The 19,781-nt window shown below is 38.0% G+C and overlaps 1 protein-coding gene across 4 annotated transcripts in view; it reads left to right on the top strand.

Moving 5' to 3' along the window:
• The window catches only part of KIAA1328 (KIAA1328 ortholog), a 148,395-nt gene that overhangs the window by 17,757 nt on the left and 110,857 nt on the right, over positions 1-19,781 (top strand). For all 4 annotated transcript variants that reach the window (XM_062626655.1, XM_062626654.1, XM_062626652.1 and 1 more), the window contains one exon: positions 1,910-2,025. In XM_062626655.1, the coding sequence (XP_062482639.1) occupies positions 1,910-2,025 (116 nt within the window). The remainder of the gene's footprint in view (positions 1-1,909; positions 2,026-19,781) is intronic.

Here is a 19,781-nt window from a genome sequence, read left to right as displayed (position 1 = left end):
TTTCTTTATTTTTTTATTTTTTTTATTTTTTTTTTACCCTAAGAAACAGAAGACATTCTTTCATCTTTCACTGGTTACATGAAAGAAAGTCATATATGCTATAGCCACTTATATGATTGCTGTAGATTCAGAGAAAACAAACTGGTTGTGGTTAGATGCAAAAGCCTGAGCCTGCAGCATGTGGCATATGTACTGTTGTAAATGCATCAGGGAGCACGGATGGATAATAGATAGTCTTCAGAAGTTTATTGCCTGCTTAACTAAGGAGTACATAGGTGTTAGGATGGATCCAGAGTTAATACATCTGGTTCCCTTTTTGTTGTTTTTCTGGTGTGTCCACATCACTTTTGACAACCTTTGAGTAAAGGGAAAGGGGCTTAAGAATGAGTTGATTTATACTTCCAGGGGCAGGATTGTAAATGAGACCACGGGCACATGAACAGTGTAATGTTTTTATGTTAAATCCGTGTCTCTTTTTATGTAATTTAGAAACTTTCCAATTAATAGTTTGTTCCAAACTTTCAAACTGCCCTAATTTACAGAATTTGATTATATGCTCTATGTTACTTTTCTGCCTCCAGGGTTGTAGAGAAAAGGTGTGAGTTTTAGCATTATTAATTATTTGCAACTTCATGCAGTCTGCTTCAACTGTTGTGGGAAGGGCTGTGAGTTGATCTTAGAGCTGGGGAATACTGCCTGTCTGTAGTTCACCCCCAGAGGGGTGACTCAATCGTGGTATTTATGGCTTTTCTACTGGATTATCAAAACAAATCTGTGCCCTCCTAAGGGAAATGTCATGATGTCAAATGGATGGCTCACTCTTTGAATGGAAGTTCTCTGTTAAGAATGTTAATGAATCTAATGAGTGAGTGGAAGGCTTAGTATATATGTATTATATAGATATGTATTATACTTCCCCTCCCTTACTCTTCCTATAGGATTATTCCACTTAAAGTTAAAGTTGAAGTTTGCTAAAAGTTGTACTAGTTTGGTCTCATGTCACCTGTGTTGTAGCAAGCTGTTTCATCATCATAAGAGACTGAACTTTAAGAGCCTTCAGCAACAGAAATTGGCTAAGTGCAGAGCAATAATATTTATTAGTCTAAGCTCATTACTTAATGTTTTTGTAGAGGTTTTATAGAACCGTGATTTCTAAGCCTTGTTTTTTAGCATAGTTACAGGATCATTTGTGCATAATGGTCGTTGCCTATGTGATACCAGAATAATTATTTTTGCAGCCTGCTCTTGAGGTGCAGAATAAATGATCATTGTAAACCTTTCTCACATTGTCATCTTTTAATCTTGATCCAATTACTTACACTGAGCAGCAAGATACAGGGTGCCATGGCCCAGAGAGAAGGAAAAATTTACTCTTGCAGCCTGATATTTTAAAATTCTCAGAAGAGGACAGACTTTTTCTTTTGTAGAAAGCTAAAAAAAATAATTATTCTTTTTCTGGACTTATATTTGACCAGTAAATATGAAAGAATTAGTTTATGCACTAAGAAATGGAAGAGTTTTCCAGTTTTCTTCCTGTCTTGGTAGCTGAACTCTCCCATTTGGCTTGCCTACCTACGTGCCCTAGGCTTGCAAAGATCCCAGTGTTTATTCATTATGCTGCAGCGAACCAAATTGCACAAATCTTATTGTGGGTTTAGGTCCTTACTTTGCTGTTCCATGCAGCCCATTAATGTGCATGTACTCTAGTGAGACCAGTGTCTTTGGGAAAATAATGCATTGTATAAAGTCATATGCATCTTCCAATGTCATACAATAAAATAAACATTATGAGGAGCTCACCTGTTTAAAGGTGGAGAGGGTGATATCCATTTACCTGGGAAGCAGAGGAGTTGTAACTCAGGCACTGTGGTTATGGGCATATATTTTATTTTTCTCATATTCTTTTCAGGGTAAGTGAAGAAAAGGAGGTGACAGAAGAACGGCTGAAAGCTGAACAGGAGTCATTCGAGAAGAAGATCAGACAGCTAGAGGAACAGAATGAACTTATCATCAAGGAAAGGGAAGATATCCTTTAAAAATATGTGCGGGGGCTCACTGTCTGAAATAAAAAGTGAACTGCAGAGAAATAATTGTTCTAATTTACGGCAGAGAATAAATCTGCATGTGCTGCCATTCAAAAGCAATCAGAGAGATGACTTGTCAGCCTGTGATGCTGGTTCATTTGAGCTTAAAACTGCCATCCAGCTGTTCCTGTGATGTTGTTTTGCTATGAAATAGATATTTTTCAACTAAAACTGACAATAAGTAATTTGTGCATTAAAATGTGGTTATAGATTTATTTATTAATTAATCCTGTTAAGTTGTTGTGATTGAGTTCTAAAACTTGCATGGTATTCTAGTGTTCTCCATGTCCACAGAAAGATAACTTACATGAAAACTTATAAACTGTATACATATACTAAGGAATTTAGCCAGTTCAGACTTTTTTTGGTGTAGTTTTTGTTTGGTGTTTTTTTTTTTTATATAAAGTTAGGCAAGTATAGTTTCTTGCAGGCTGTGACTTCCATTTTTATTAAGCTGCATACGCTTAGTCCCAATCCTGGAATATCACATGAAGTCAGTGTGGCAGGAACTGCAATTTTCCCTCAGTGTGGTGTGATAGACCTTTGGAAAATCCTCCTGTTCACTTTTCTTCTACATCTTTGATGTTGATGCTTCTTTGCTTAATCCCTCATAAGGCTAATGGTTGACTACAGTGCGATGTGGAAGAGCCAGTGCTGCAAATAGTATGTGGTTCATCAGTAATTGTGTTTCAAGTAAGGAAGATACTAATGCCATTTTAAAAAGCATTGATGAAACCTAGTGTTAATAACATTTTCAGTCCTGAGTAATTCCTTGTTCAAGTAAAAAATGAAGTTAGTGAGAACAGTTGTGGAGAAGGGTACATAAGATGGTGAAAGCCTGGCGAAGCTATTTTATGAGAAGACACTTAAGTGTGTTTGTATGTGTGCTTATGAGTAGTGACTGGCCATATAGAAGTAAGTTGAGATTGTGGCAAGGTGAATAGGGGGAGAGACAACACTGAGACAAACAGGGACTGTTCAAGGTATAGGCCTGGCTTAAAACAGAAATATATATGGAGATAAATGGTCCACAAACCATGAAGTTAGAGGAGGGTTCTTGAAAATTTGGGCAATCATATTTCACAGTCAACACATGAAGACTTAACACAGAAACAGCTTTTATGATGGAACTTGGTTGGCTTATGAAAGGAATTCAGTGATATTTTGTCTTGCCCTTGATGACCCAGAAGATCTCTTATAGCACAGTGGCACTTACATTGATGGAAAGAATTTGGTCTGTTTGTACTAAATAATATACACATCAGCAAGCTTAGCCAGCCATGGAACAGTTCCTGGAAAATACTAAATCTGATGTATTTAAGAGCCATTAAATGTGGCTACAGCTCTTTTACACTGATTTCACTAAAGCCAGTGTTTTGTCGTATATTACATCTTGTGCATTCGGTCAGCTCATGAATGTGGGTGGGATGTATGTTCCAGATTAATATTTTTTAATATATGCACATAAAGCTTTCAGTAATTCATCTGAGGTTTATTTGGCTAGTGGAAAGTAGGCATGCTTGCTTGGTTTTTTGCATGTTTTTTTTTGTCGTCCCCCCCCCCCTTTTTCCCCATTTTACTAGAAATAGATTGCATAAGCATGAGTACTTTTTCAGAAGTCTCGTAGACATGGCAGAAGGTTAATGCATGCAATTTTACACTTCATAAAACTGCAAACCTAGAAATATAAAACAAGGTTATAATTTTAAACAATATAATTTTAACTACTGCAATACTTGCCTATCATACATGGGTGATTCAAGATCCTCAGTGGACCTCCGATCAGTTAATTTTTTATCTTAGAGCTTGTTGCAGAGATAAGAAATGGTAAAAATGACTTGCCAAAGTTGAATACAGATTCTGGTTATTTTCAAGTACAGCAACTTGAAGTTCTTCAAGTTCTTCTGAAATGTAGAGTTCACTTACAAATAAGATAGCAGGAATATAATGCCACAAGAATGGTAAAATTGATTTTACCTACTTCCTCCCCTCCCCCCGCCCCTTTCCCAAAGCTAATTTATTCTCTGTAAAATTACTTTATCTAGACCCGTGTTTAAAATTATCCTACAATAATAAATTGGTGCTTCTGATATAACAGCAGCTATCTGGTGAAGTGTAGTTTCAGCTTGGCAAAGGTTTAAATTGAATAGCACAGGGAATGGGGGTTGTTTTTTTTCCCTCAGCAACGTGAGTTTTGTTGTTTGATTTTCTTTGTATTGAGAATCTTGCAGTGAAGATACGCTTCGTGTACTTGAATTCCCTGCTTTAACGACAGATTTCCTTCATTTTGTTGTGTTTGGTGGTTTTTGGTTTTTTTTTTTTTTTTCCTTTTAAGAAGCTATGTGGACCCATCTATTTGAATTAATTGCTGATGGACTATGACAAAAGCACTGGGGAGTAAGGGGGTTGGTAAGGTGATCTCACTGTAATAACTTAATAATATTGATAAAACTGTCTGCAGCCTAAGCTTGCATTTGCTTTGGGATTGATCAGTGCTGTCTGGATATAGAAAAACTCAAATTTCATGCAAACTTGAAAATCAGTTCTATCTTTCCATTGCATTTGAGTAGTTCTTACTAGGGTGTGCAGTTAATGGAAGACAACCCTGATGAGCACACTGCGACTCATAAATAGGCCAGCTTGTTGTCAGGGTTGCCCAATATTTGGTATCAGAGAATTAAAGAAAATTAGGGATTTAAAGGAGTTGTCTGGCCTTTTCCTTGACTCAGTTACATCTGTCATTCTCTTATAATTTGGCCAGAGGTAAATATTTTGATGGAGCTTGGTTGGCTTATGAAAGCCAGCCTTAGTTGGCTTAGCTTTTTATAGGGCCTTCCTGTTTGAAGCCTGTTTGAACTTCTTTCAAAAGAAACATGATCTGAAGTGTTTCAAACAGTTCCAAACCCAAAGAAGATCAAATCTTTATTTTGCTTATATAAAACTCTTGTAGCCTTTTCTCCAAAAAAATTCTAGTGCTGCTGTTTGTTGGAGATGTGATGCTTAGTGGTTTAAGGTGTGCATGCTGTGATGACATCCTTGGCTGTTCTTATTAAAATTTACCCAATTGGTCAGAACAGGAAAATCCAGTAACAGGTGCTCCCATTCTTTTGGTACTCTCCACAATGAAAGCATCTTAGCTGTAAGTATGAGAATATGGGGGGTAGATTTAATCTTCTGAAAGGGAAGATTAAACATGAAGTAGAGGGGAAAACATATGGAAGCTATACTGGGGAAGTGAGAACTAGAACCTGGCCAGAAGGAGAGACTTGGAAAAGGAGGTTGGGCTGGGCATGGCTGATGTCAGTCACAGGCTTTACTCCTTTCACGAGTTAAGCAGACAAGGTTAAGGAAGATCCAGGATAAAGGCAGGTGGACTGTGATCAGTCAGATGATTGTGAGACACCTGATGAAAGCAGGGATGTGTCTGCTCAGTGTATTCAAGCACCCTCCAAACCTTGAAGCAGAATGTGGAGCTATGCTCAGTGTCTCCAGAGAAGGCTCGCTATATGTAACCTACCTCTGTGTCTTCCTCAGCATCCACTCTTAGTATTTGCCTTCTCTTTGCTTCTGTATTCCCAGATCATGATGGATACACACTGGGTGATGGAGCTATGCTTCTAGCAGCAATCTGAATTCTGGCAGTGCCTTTGGAGTGTTTGACTTGCAACTTCAATGTTCTTAGTTTTGTTGTTCCATTTGCGTTTTCAGAATAAGGAATGAGCAGCGTGTACCACATTATGCTCATAGGCTGCATGCGCTGCCCCTTCCTCCACTTCTGCTGGGAGCTGTTAAGAGAAAAGCTTCTGGCTTTCCTTTTTCCCTGGCATAGTTTCAACCACCTATTATTAATTTAGGTCCCAAATATGATTTAATTTAAGAAACAGGAAAATAGCTTTTGTAAGATGCCCCAGTACTGTTATGATAAATGTCTTAGGAAAAAAAAATGATAATAATGAGATTATTAAGAAACAAATACTACTGTTATTTCAGAGCCCAAAGAAACTATGTTATGGTCTTTAGCTTTTCTTGTTATCACCATTAGGGATTTTTTTTTAATGTAAGTTTGATGATGTTGCGTAAATGAAGAGGCAAAAGCAGCCTTAACATTTCTGTGAAGATTTATTAAGTGAGGGAGAGGAAATTTCTTGTGAAAAAAATTATAAAAGGTGGTTACTGAATTCTAAGCTATGCTGAAATTGTAATTTTGAACACGGAGAATGGGGAGGTAAAGGGAAGAAGAGATTCTGTTCATTGCAAACTTTTTTGTCTTTAAATTTAAACTCATCAGCCCTACTAAAGAGCTGTTTTTGTTTGTGTTAACAATGTACCTGCATTACTTATTTTTTTGTTGGAATTATTTTCTGACTGTACGCAATCTGTTGATTTGAAGACCCTGTCATGTTCATACAACAAATCCCATCTGATTTACTTGGCTAGTCTTAAAATTGATCACAGACTCTGTTTACATATGCTTCTAATATTGTAACTTAGGACTAGTCAATTAGTTGATTTTGCATGCAGTTAACATGAATATTAATTTAACTAAAACAGTTCATTTGCTGATAGTAAGAGTATTAATTTGCTGGAAGAATAATGGGCTTTTTATAAGCAGTATCTAGAGTCTTTAATAAAATGCTTTTAGTTTTGCCATAGTACTGTTCATTACATTACACTTGCATATACTCATAAATTAGTGCTATTTATGTATTTTCTCCTTTTCCTATCTTTCTGTGTTGGTAGAATGTAGAATTAGTATTTTTCAGAAGTAAAATAGTTGTTGACTTGCTTAATACTAAAGAACAAACTGATACAAAGCAGGTATTGGAGTACAGAATATACCTTTTTGTTCTGTCATACTTTTCTCTATAGTGTTGAATTTTCTTTTCTGAAACTGGGGAGAGAAATAGGCACTTCATCCATTTCCTCTCTTTTTTTAATCTGACTCACCCCCGAGTTGTTGATATACGTGAAGACACAAACCAAAAGGCTGCATAGAAAGCCTTTGGCAATGTACTTAGTTCAATGTGTGGTCTTTGTGTCCTGCTTAAGATAGGGGTGTGTGTGTACCCCCCAGGGCTGCCCTTTGCAAAAGGGCAGTTAGCCTGAACTCAGAATGACAACATGGAGTGTCTTAGGAAAATGGAGTATGGAAATTAACAGTATAGATAATCATGTATGTATGAAAGTTGGATCCCTGCCTTGTTGTCCCTGTCCCTGAAATTAATAAAAGGCAAGAAAAAAATTCCTGTAGAGGGACAGAAATTGCCATTTGCAGCAAACTCATGCCTAGTACTTTTGAAGATCAGGCTATTTATTTAAAACTCAGTATCAATTTTAGGTCTAACTTGGGCTAAGTCTGAGGGTGATTTCTGCTTTTCTTTCGGTTTCTGAAGTGTGGTTCCTGGTAGTATAGTTTCTGAGAAGTTACAAACTGAGGGACTGGAATGACCATAATTGTTTTTCTTTTTCTTTCTCAACTTGGCTCCCTCAGCTTATTGTTTTAATATTTTCCCTTCCCCTTTTTCGTATGTAAATGCATACTATATATCTTTCTCTGCATCATAATTTGCTTGAATGCATGTGAGGAGAATAAAAAATGAGTATTTGGCTCTTTTTTTTTCCAATTTATCCAACTGCTTTACTCTTTGAAGGTGTTTCCCTTACTGTTTTTATAGGTATCCTACTGGTAAATGTTTCTAAGCAACCATTATGGCTGATTGAATAAAAGCTGAACTTATTAAAAAGTCTCTGAATATTTATATGCTATTCTGTAATGGCAGTATTGGCTAAATAATGTATGTATTTAAGAACTTCTTAAATGTAGAAGAATCAGTCAAGGACTATTGGTTAAATAAGATATTTTGAATTTTTTATGAACTTTTAAACTAAAACAAGGTGAAACATATCGTAGTGTTGAGTGTTCAAATGGATCAATGACTGGAGATTCATTTAAAGCTCAGCTTTCTGTGTTTTTTCCTAGCTTGTGCCTTTAGAGCACAAGCTAGCATTTTTGTCCATGTTATGAAATTATCCAGAATCAACAGGCAGCATCTGAACAGTCAACCAGCCTCTATAGAATGTGATCTAGGTAGGCTTTTTGCCCTACAGGTTCACATTAAGTGGTGCAGGATTGTCTATGAGATGGTACTGTCAATACAGAAGTATAGCTGTGGGGTCAGAGAAGCAGAGCTGCTTTGTAATTTATACTGTAAAGTGTAGAATGAAGTTGTTCTGCATGTGGCTGACTGAAGAGGAGAAGGCTTTCCCACCCAGCATCTCTGGTGTAGAATTTTGGAGGCTCATTGAGTTGCATGTTGAGGGCTAGTAGAATTCTCCTCTCTGTTTCATGAAATTGTTGTGCTGCAGTCATCTCTTCATGGTACTAATGACTTCATGTTTCTGAGCTGCAGTCTAGCTAAAGAGCTATGATTTGCCAGGTTATTGATAGCTGTTGATAGGTATGTGCTTTACAGACAGCCTCTCTTCTGTCTCTGGAGGAGGAATGGTATCTTAATCACAGACATGATATTCTCTATACTAACTGGTGTTGATCTCAGAACCAGATATGATGATGAGCTGCCCCTCTCTGAATCTAATGGGAGAGACCTATCATTAGAAACGCAGCTTCAGCCATGACAATCTTATATATTGACACTGGGGGGGGAAAAACTGAAGCAGGTCAGGTGAAAGGTATTTCTCTGTAGAAATCAGGCTGGTGAAAAGGAAATGTCTCACATGTGAAAGGCAGATCTTTTTTCAGGCACTTAGACTGACCAGGCTAGGTACCTGACTGAATCTAGCCTGTGGTTTTCTGGCAATTGCTGAAGCATTTGGCTTTAGACATGTGAGCTTTCAAAGTGATGTTTTGAGTTAAATTTTCCTTTATGACATTTGGCTCATTTGGAAACAAAGACTGAGGTCTCTTAAAAGGAGGCACAAATGGGAAAATGAGATCATTAATTGTTGAAGCTGGTACTGTAACAAATTGACTAGAAATGTGGATTCAGAGAAATTGATGTACTTTATCCTTCCAAAATAAATGAATTCTCCATCTGCTTCAGCTTCTCAACTGTAATGAGGACGTTGGGCTGACTATGCTATTGGTTTTTCTGTCTTCCTGAACTATTTTGGAAAGTTTAAACATTTCTCGTATGATTAAATACACTTTCAATAAATCAATCTCATAATAATTGTTGTTCAGGAGAGTTCATTATTCAGTTTAGTCTTTTAAATTACTGTTCTTCTTTAAAGGATTCTTCTGACGTAATGGCTTCTGCTAAATCCATTTGCCATGCTCTGGCTTGTAATTACTTTAGATTTGAGGAATAAAATGAATGGCTTTATTATTAATCAGTAGCAAATTTGTCTTACTGTTTTTAACCTTAGAGTGGCCTTCGCTCATGAAATAATTTTAATGGTTTAGATAGCAAAACACTTCATACCTCTCTTTCAGCAGAGATTAGTGAAAGCAATCAGATAGTTTTGTGTTCTTCCTCTTCTACCACCCCTCTCTCCATCAAACGTTTGTCATGGTGACTGCCATCATGTGTTTGCTGTTGTATGCTGTCAGCCACTGGCCCTCTGAAAGGCTAGCTTTACTACCTGCTTTTAGACTGTAATTTTTTTTCACATTGGGATAGCCTTTATTTTTGCATTATGCTGTGGAAAGTACATGGTGCTTAAACATAGCATTAATTTAATACTGGCTATTACGCTGGTAATTGGTCTATTTGAACTATGTCACTGTTCATGCATGTTGAAAATTTTAAACTATTTATTCCTTTCTATTGTTACAAGGTTTCATAGTTTTTATTGACAATGCTTTTGTTGCCAGATGAGTTCCAAGTCTATGCTGTGACTTCTAGTAGCAGAATACCATCCTGAACTGAAGTTTTACAGCAGCTGAGGCTGAACAGATAACTATCCTATGTGAATCTTCTCCATTTGGCATCAGTTCTTTGTCTGTAGTTTCTCGTAAGGCAGTTCAAACCTACCCTTAATTTTAAACTGCCAGTCAAACACAAACTAATAAAAAAGTATTTTCAGCCTTGCTAAACTTCCTAGGATCTAGTAGATGTTACATATCTTATTTCAGAGACTTCTTAGAAAATGAAAGTGGGTAACTTGTAGAGCTATAGACATTCAATAAATCTCATCTTTTAATTTCTTAAGGGATTCATTGCTATAACAGTGCTGTGTTGGTTTTGCTTCTTCTATCAATTGTGATGTTTAACCGGGGCTAAGAATTTTTCAAGTAATGCTTAGGAATTGGAGAAAACATCCAAAGGGGAATGAATAGCATCCTTGAAGTCTTAATTCTACGGCTTTCTAGGAGGTCATTAAAAATGTAAGCGTGAGATTGGATGGAATTTATCCAGATACAACATCATCATAGAAGACTTCCACCTGTACCTTTTATCCTTAGTTCTATGTGCATTACACCTCCCTGCTCTAGTTTCAGGAATTGTAGCTTTTCATTTCACATCTGTATTATTCAGTTCATGTCCTAATATGTTTATTTAAATGCATTTTTAATTGTGAAAAAGCGAAGTTTTTATTGATGGCACTTTATTATGGTCACTTCCGTCAAGTATGTGTCAAGAGCTTTATGTACAGGCTAGCCCCTTCTTTGGACAAAAAATATCCTGGGGTTATAGCACAGGGAGTGCAGTTGTAGTAATAAAGATTATGTTGCTGATAAGTTCCCCTCAAGGCCCCATGATGGTAATACCCCTATATTTTGTCTTTAAAGAAAACTGCTGAGAGGCAATAATTTTTTTTTTTTTTGTATGTGTCCCATTTTCATTAATGCATGGTAATTGATGGAGTTGCAGTGACTTGTAACAGTAATGAGTTCTAAACATAAGAATGCACTCCTTTCTAATAAGTGAGCACTGCTGGGGTTTAAAAGCGTACTAAATCAGTTGCTTTAGTATGAATTTATTAGTTTTTTTCAGCATTAGCTTTAATAGTAGTTATTTACATAAGCGTACATCCCATTAACCGCCATCAGGGCTGGAAAACATGCTGAACTGTTCATATTTTCATATAATTATTGAACATAATGGTTTCATTTGCATTTCTAAACAGTGATGTTTCTGTCAGGCTTGGAAATAGTGTCTTTACGCAGTCCCTATTTCACATCCACTTATTTGACATCGTTAAATTTTATGCTAATGTGCTTCCCTAGAATGTCATCAGTAGGACAGATGCTTGCACTTTAATATACAAATCAGAGATGCTTTTCCCTCCCCCCCTCCTCTGAACTGCAAAAGAAATAAAAAAGCATATCTGCACTTTTTAGATATAGTTTCTTTCATTCTGAAGAATCTGTAAGAAATGAAACTTGGCTTTCACCCCTATTAGTTGCTTCCAAATGTCGTAACAGATACCTTCTTTATGAAGGGTGGGGGACTATCCTTGGCATGGAATAGAAAGTGTCTTCTAAAGTTCAAGGTAATTATGTGTTAAAATAAAGATTGTAACCTTGAGTTTGCCTCATATGTGAGGCATGGTGCCTTATACAGCAAGTTGCAGATCTAGTGAGTGGTTCATGGGCTGGCTTTCCTGGCAGCGGATCATTGCTGTGGAGAAGGCTCAGGACGGGAGCAGTTTCAGCTGCTAGACTCACTGCTTGTCAGCAGAAGTGCATTTGGAATTGTACGTTGTCAGGTTTTAAGTTTCACGTTTAAAGTGGAATTTTTTTGTTTTGTAGTTCTGCAAGCAGAAGTATGTGAGCTCTTGCTAAGTGGGGATGGTGGTTGTTGTTATGATCAGTGTTGCTTTGATTCTTTATGTGTATGTAAGAGCTTTGATACTTGTACTGAAGTTAACAGTGGAAGCAGAGCATCAAAAACCTGAGAGATAGTGCCAGTAATTGCAGTTTCGAGTGTGGAAATAACAAAATAAATAAGTAAAACCAGCGCCGCGACCAAAACCACACTGCTTTTCTTTTATTTCAAAATGAGTATGTCACATCTTGTTCTGTATGAACTTTATCTTAGGATGACTTGCTTACAGGTGTAAGCGGAGTGCCAAAGGCAGAGCTGAGGGGTGCAATCTGTGGTATACAGTGGTGGCCACAGGAACAAGTCAATATCAAGGCATATAATATGTTGTTTACTAGCCACACATCACCCACGTGAATGAGCGTGGAAGCCCAGAGAATCTCCAGCTCAGTTCTGTGATTTTACTGACTTAATGTATGTGGCATAGGACAACTGCTGTCTTCTCTCCAACTTGCCTATATAAAATTTTGGGGTACTGCTTGTGGGCCTTTGTGTGACATGAAAGGTTAAATGTATGCATTTTGCTTAGTTATGGCATTTCACAGGCACCCTCATCCTCGAGCATTGCAAACATGGTATATCCTGAAAGTCTTAAATAAAACCAAAAATGTTAGGGTCAAGCAAAAGGCTGAAAGAAGTATGTCACACAGATTTGTCATTTTCATTGTGTTTTATACATAAAAATAAATGTTTAAAAATGCCTCTCTTCTTGGGCATGTCTTTGAAGAAGGTTTGAAGGAGGCACCCAAATGGAAAAGGGTACTTGGTCTGAAATGAAAAAGCATATTTTATGCATAAAGGGCCATGTGAGCAAACTGGAGATATACTCTGATGGGTTCTGGGCTTATGGTGTCTTTAATTATAGATGATTAACAATTTGCTGGTTGGTTTGCAGACAAGTATAGAGACAAAAATCCCTGCTGGGAAATGCTTGCAGTCTAAGACCTCATTCTGGTGGTGTGTGTGGAGCTATATTTTAAGTCATGAGGAGTAGCAATATTAAAACAACAACAAAAAAATTGCTTTCGTTATCTCGGAGAGAACCATTGGCTTTTTAAAGTGTTTCTATTATAGTTTTGAGGTTACAATAGTGCATGCAATTGCTTTATAGGAAACAATTTGGAGCAAGGTGCTTTTTGGTAAACGTTTTACTCAGGATTAAAATAGGATGCACCGAAGTGGGGTAGCAATTAGTGGTAGTGCTAATTTCATCAGTGAAGAACTGGGAAATTTAAAGAGCACCTCTGGTGTACAGATCAGACTGTTGTACTGAAGAGATTCTGAGCTGACCTCTTGTCAAATTCTCATTTAACTCCTGAAAAGAAGGCTCTAGGTAATGGGCAAGTATCCCTATTTTAATATGCAGCCATAAAAGGGTAAAGTATGATGATTTTCAACATCAGAAGATTAACATTTTACCTTTAAATAAAATATGATTAACTGGTACAGAATTAAAAGTAATAGAACTGAAATATTCAAACTATGACTCTGCAGTGTCAGATTATGCATCAAGTGTGACAGTTTAAGTACTGAAGTGATTTAAAAATGAGCCAGCTGAAGGATGTATATCCCAAATATCGAGAATAAAATGGAATAAAACAATCCTGTCTGTCAAAACTTTCTCAAAGTATCCTGGCTGAAGGCACCAGGAAATCAAAAAGTAACGTTGTTTACAGTGGCTGCATCTTGCCTGGTGCCAGTGCAGGTGCAGCAAGGGAGTAGTCATCATGCTGTGGTGGCATCCTAAACTATGATTTTAAGCCTGCCAGATAATGATTATGTTTAAATTTAGTTTCCAGGCCAAATGCATTGCTTGTGGATTCATCAACCTCCAGCAAAGGTTCAAGTATGATTGATATAGCAATGTGTCTTTCAGCAGTTTGGAGTCAGCCAGGCTTCTTAATATCCCTGTACAGTTTCATTTCTGGTAGATTGGCACGTTTTGATACATGAAACCACATATTTACCATCTGAACTACTTAGTGTTACATTTTGGAAATCTGCAAATGCCATTGTGAAAGGTTTGTCATTTAACTTCTGCATATTTTAAGTCCTTTTGAGTAAAAATTATTTTTTTTCCCCCCCACCTTTTATTTCTATAAACTCTGCTTGGAATTTGACAGTAAAATGGCACCTTGCTGTCTTCTGAAGTCCTGTAAATGAACTTTTTGAGTGCAATTTGGGCATTTAATAATCCTCGTAAAACATTGTTTTAAGCAGCTTTGTGCACATTAAGCTATGACACCCTGAAATTGTTTATGAAGCATCAAGAGGAGGAGTGGAATATGGCTGATGTTCCAAAATGCAAAAATAAAAGAAGTGGTAAATAAAATGTACTGTAGTCATAATAATTGGCAGGTCTAATTTTGTTTACATCCAGGAACAGGATACTGAAGTAAGAGGGTGTTGCTTTCATGTAGTTTCTTCAGAGAGTAGAACTTTAGTAATTATGTCAAAATGCGAGCAAAGCACTCAACAGCCTTTGTAGTCCATGAACTCTTCCAGTTATGCTCCTCACATGCTTGTGTGGATTTCTTTGTATTTCATTATCTTCAGGGGGGAGTTTTTGGTTTATGAATAGTTAGCCACATTGATGAAAGATCCTTAGATGCTTTTCAAGATGTTACTCATCATCAGTGCAAAATAAGGCTAAAGTGAGTACAGCTCTTAACATCCAACTATCTCTTCAGGTAACTGGACAAGTCCTTTGAGGCCTTACTCCTTTGTTTTAATGCAAATAACCATATTTAACTTTCTAATGCTTTAACCTCTTAATAGATCTTCTGAATAAAAATTGTCCTATGAATAGAGCAAAATTAAAAATCTTAAATACTTCTGATTTTCATCAGAGAGAAGTTATGGAAGCAAGTAATTTAAGCTTCATGGCAGAGTTTGATTGTGGAAGGGGTTGCACGTTCTGGTAGTGTCAGACTAGATGTAGTTACCCTGAAAAACATCTTGGTTTCCCTAGAAAGCCACCGTGGTGCACTTTTAGGTACATATGTTGTGATGTCTGGGAATCTGCGCACAGCTCATGAACCCTAGCTGATTTTAATGAACTGTTTATATTGAACTTCTCATGTTGGCAAAGTTCATGTTGTATATTACACTCCTCTTTCTGGAAACTGCCAAAGATAGTCCAAAGAATTTAACAACACTATAATTGTATTGTTCTGACTGAATGGTGAATGCATCAGAGATTCTCCTGGCCTAGCTGCAGGAGGCAGATGCCCATCAAGAATGTTGTGTCTGTCTCAAACAATCCTCATAACATATTTCTGTTCATGAAGCTTTAACTCTGCCTTGGTTCACTTATTATTTCTGTTCACTGTGACATTTTTTGAAGGATTGGTGTTTTACAAGATCGTCTAATGTTTTTTTGACACCTTTTAATTTTCAAGCTAGGCACAGTCACAGCTAGCTTAAACATGCTTGTTCTTGTGCCAGCATTTTGCTTAAATAGATCTTCCTTCTACTTAATGTTTACACGGAAAGGATTAGAGCAATAGACGTTCCCCATCTCAAAGGGAGAAGAGAGGACCAGGTGAGAGAAATTTCTCTTTTTGCTTGGATGCATGTTGTATGAATGATGGGAGCTACTTGACTTCTAGATTAGAACAGGCTAGAAATCCTGGTGAAGTGGTACAAAATTGAAAGGAATTGTATGACTGAAAGGTCAGAACAATAACGTGTACTAATTGCATTTTGTTTATTTCTTGCATATGGAAGTTGTCTCAATCAAGTTCATCTTTGCAAAGCTACATAGGAAAACTTCGTGTTGATATTATGAGAAGTTGCCAAAGGTCAAGCATAAATGCGTGTATATGTTACAATTCTAGAGATTGGTCCATTTAAGTTACTGAGCATGCAAATTGTGGCGTGACTTCAGATGGGCCTCTCAACTTCTACCATAACAAAGGTGTCTAGTCAGTTCTTCCTGTTAGGAATCATGTTCAGTCCTTCTTTCTCATCCAGGGAGGATATGGGGCACCACTGCAGGCTTTCTTTTCATAGTTGTTCAAGGACATCAAGCTGTTGTGAAGGGTTTGAATTTGGAGAGAAAAAGCAGCATGTAGCTGGATCTGCATTAGCTATGTAGCTACTGGCTTCTCAAATCTATTAATGGTGCTGCCTACAGCAAAATCAGGATTTATTACCCATCATCATGTTTTTTTGCTTTTAAATACTAATAATAAAGTAGTCGAAAGTCTGGGATCTTGATCTGCAACAGATTTGTATTTCATCTAAAACATCAAGTGAGTCATATATTTGCTTTTCATATTTTGAGTTTTCTGCAGTGTGCATGAGGAAATGAATGTGGCTGAAACCATTCTGAAAGAAAATACAGGAAAATTGGCTATTAATTCAAAGTTGGTAAATGCTCTCCTTGGGTGTTGGACTCTGTCTACATCTGTCTCTCTTGGGGATGATTTGCAATCCTTTTCCATTGGCATGCTTTTTTCTCTTTGTAGCCACTGAAATAGATTCTTAGCTAATATTTAATTAAAAACATATGAAAGTTCTGCAATTTATATCTCATTGAAAGAGTCACTATTTGCTGCTGCTGCGTGAAAATAGATGAGCTATGAGTAACTCTTGTATTGCGGGAGCTTTGCTTTATAGTGTACAATTTTGACATAAAATTATTGCAGGCATGCTGAATCAGTGATATTTTGTTTCTAGTAAATGTTTTGCCCTCGAGAGCAACCCAGAATGGGTTTGTGAGCTGTTATAAAGGATAGTTAAGTCTCTCCTCCTCTTTTTATAATATTGCATTGCTTAAGGTATTCTACTTTCTTTCAATGTCAAGAATTTTGTTTTAATAGGACTTGTGGATTTTGGAGACTTATGGAAGATTAGTAAATCTGGCAGAAGTTTATAAGACTCATGAAGAATATATGAGATTATGCATAAAGTTAAACTCTTAACTCTTTGGATATGTTTGCTATGTAATATGAAATTTTATTCTCTAGGAAAGGGGTATTCTGTTCAGGAAGATGACATGGTAGGCATATTCTGTGATTTTTCCTGGAAGATAGTCTAACCATCTTAGAACTGTATTGCCTAATGTGACTCTATATTTCCATACTAGATGTTTGTTTGTGTATTTGCTATAGGTTGTTTCAGCAAGGTGAATGTGTAAATCCCTATAGTTGTGTCACCTGTATTTTGGAACTTATTATCTGGTTTATTAAAGTTGAGTGCTTGTCATTGGGGTGAAGAAGTTTTTTAGTCAGAAGAAATATGGGTGTAGGAGGGTGTACAAGGTTTCAAGACACTTTTTTGAAGCCACTTAATGGCTTTTCCTGTCATCTCTGAAGCCTGCAGGAGGAGTTCTTTGCAAGACTTCCTAGAGTTTCTTTGAGTAACTGCATGGATGAGGATAAGATGTCCTCTCCTTTGCAGGCTGCAATTATGCTGTTATGTCACAGGAAGAGAACTAGAGGTGACCTCTTAAGAGTTTCTACTTTAGACATTCTGTCAACATTATTTCTCTGGACATACATCTTTGGGACTTTCTGCTATCCCTGTTTAATAGTACAGAGAAGCCATGATCTGTCTACTGTCTCTGCTGTCTAAGCTGTGCTGAAGTCATTGGAGAGATGAGATGGGGCCTCATTCACTCATTCTTCCCCTTTGCGCTGCTTGCCTTGGCCAGCTTGATCCCAGCCATGTCTGTGATGCTGTGCTATGGAGGGACTGTCTTTGCTGATGTGTTCAGAGAATGCCTTCTGTGCCTCTAATGTAGAGATGTCCAGAAAGCAGTGCAGTAACCAATCACAGTACAAATCATGAATGCAGCACATGGAATCATTCTTCTTTATTGAGGAGACTCATCTATGAATCAATGTGAATATACACGATATTACTTCTTTCCTGATTATTTCCCACTTTTTGTCAATTACATAGTGTTGAATATGCAAAGAATTGAGAAACTAGGACTAGTGTAGAGAATAGTTGTATGTCCCACAGAATTTATTAAAGTTTTTGTTCCCCTTTAGGATTTGGGTTTTTGCATCTCAGTTTTATCCGAAGCAGAGTGAGGCTTCTAAAGTTTTTCTTCCATCACTAAAGTAGTTCATCACCAAAACAGACCAGTCAGTCTCACCTCCGTGCCTGGCAAAATCTTGGAGCAGATTGTCCTGGAAATCATGGTATGGCACATGAAAAACAACAAGGTGCTTGGTGACAGCCAGCATGGCTTCACTAAGGGGAAATCCTGCCTGACCAATTTGGTGGCCTTCTGTGATGGGGCTACAGAACTGATGGACAGGGGTAAAGCAGTTGATGTCATCTACCTGGACTTGTGCAAAGTGTTCGACACTGTCCCACATGACATCCTTGTCTCTAAATTGGAGAGACATCAATTTGATAGGTGGAGCATTCAGTGGATAAAGGACTGGCTGGATGGCTGCACACAAAGAGTTGTGGTCAATGGCTCAATGTCTGGCTGGAGATCAGTAACGAGTGGTGTCCCTCAGGGATCGGTGTTGGGACCGGTCTTGTTCAACACCTTTGTCACTGACATGGACAGTGGGATTGAGTGCGCCCTCAGCAAGTTTGCCGATGACACCAAGCTGTGTGCTTCAGTTGATACCCTGGAGGGAAGGAATGCCATCCAGAGGGACCTTGACATGCTTGCGAGGTGGGCTGATGCCAACCTTATGGAGTTTAACCATGCCAAGTGCAAGGTCCTACACCTGAGTCAGAGCAATCCCAGGCACAGCTACAGGTTGGGCAGAGAAGAGATTCAGAGCAGTCCTGCGGAGAAGGATCTGGGGGTGTTGGTTGATGAGAAAATGAACATGAGCCGGCTTCAGTGTGCGCTTGCAGCCCAGAAAGCCAACCGTATCCTGGGCTGCATCAAAAGGAGCGTGACCAGCAGGTTGAAGGAGGTGATCCTGCCCCTCTACTCTGCTCTCGTGAGGCCTCACCTGGAGTATTGTGTGCAGTTCTGGTGTCCTCAACATAAAAAGGACATGAAACTGTTGGAACAAATCCAGAGGAGGGCCACGAGGATGATCAGGGGACTGGAGCACCTCCTGTATGAAGACAGGCTGAGGGAGTTGGGGCTGTTCATCCTGGAGAAGAGAAGGCTGCGTGGAGACCTCATAGCAGCCTTCCAGTATCTGAAGGGGGCCTATAAGGATGCTGGGGATGGACTATTCATTAGGGACTGTAGGGACAGGACAAGGGGTAGTTGGTTAAAACTTAGACAAGGGAAGTTTAGATTGGATATAAGAAAGAAGTTCTTTACTGTAAGGGTGGTGAGGCACTGGAATGGGTTGCCCGAGGAAGTTATGAATGTTCCATCGCTGGCAGTGTTCAAGGCCAGGTTGGACAGAGCCTTGGGTGACATGGTTTAGTGTGAGGTGTCCCTGCCCATGGCAGGGGGGTTGGAACTAGATGATCTTAAGGTCCTTTACAACCCTAACTATTCTGTGATTCTGAGTCTAAAACTTTCTTTTTTTTTTTTTTTAAAGAGTACGTGAGTTTCATGTGTACGAAGCCAATTTGAGAATCAATTACAATATCAAGACTAGTGTGCAGATAAGTCTATTATAACAGCAGAGTAATTCAATCTAACATTTTCATACATTAAGCTGCACTAGATGTACATTATTAACACAGAGAGGGTGGCGTTACACTGGAAGATGTTTGTCTGGGTGTTTTCATTGGCCTGACAGAGCTGCAGTATGAAAGGTACAGAGTTTGGACAGGCTCTGTAATGAACTTGCATACCAAATCATCTGTCAGAACCCTGGTCAGCTGGGAACAGGCTTGCTGACAGACATGAGACTCCTAGTATAACCATGTGGTGCTTTATCTTTTATTTAAAACTCAGTTGGCTTCTTGTTCTGTAAGTTTAATAGAGATGTAGTCTCCATTGCCACAATGTCAGTTCTGC

This window comes from Pezoporus occidentalis, unplaced genomic scaffold (assembly GCF_034315485.1).
Source record: "Pezoporus occidentalis ecotype Australia unplaced genomic scaffold, CSIRO_AGI_Poc_V1 ctg296, whole genome shotgun sequence".
Lineage (NCBI taxonomy): Eukaryota > Metazoa > Chordata > Aves > Psittaciformes > Psittacidae > Pezoporus > Pezoporus occidentalis.
This window is presented reverse-complemented; position numbering and strand designations above follow the sequence as displayed.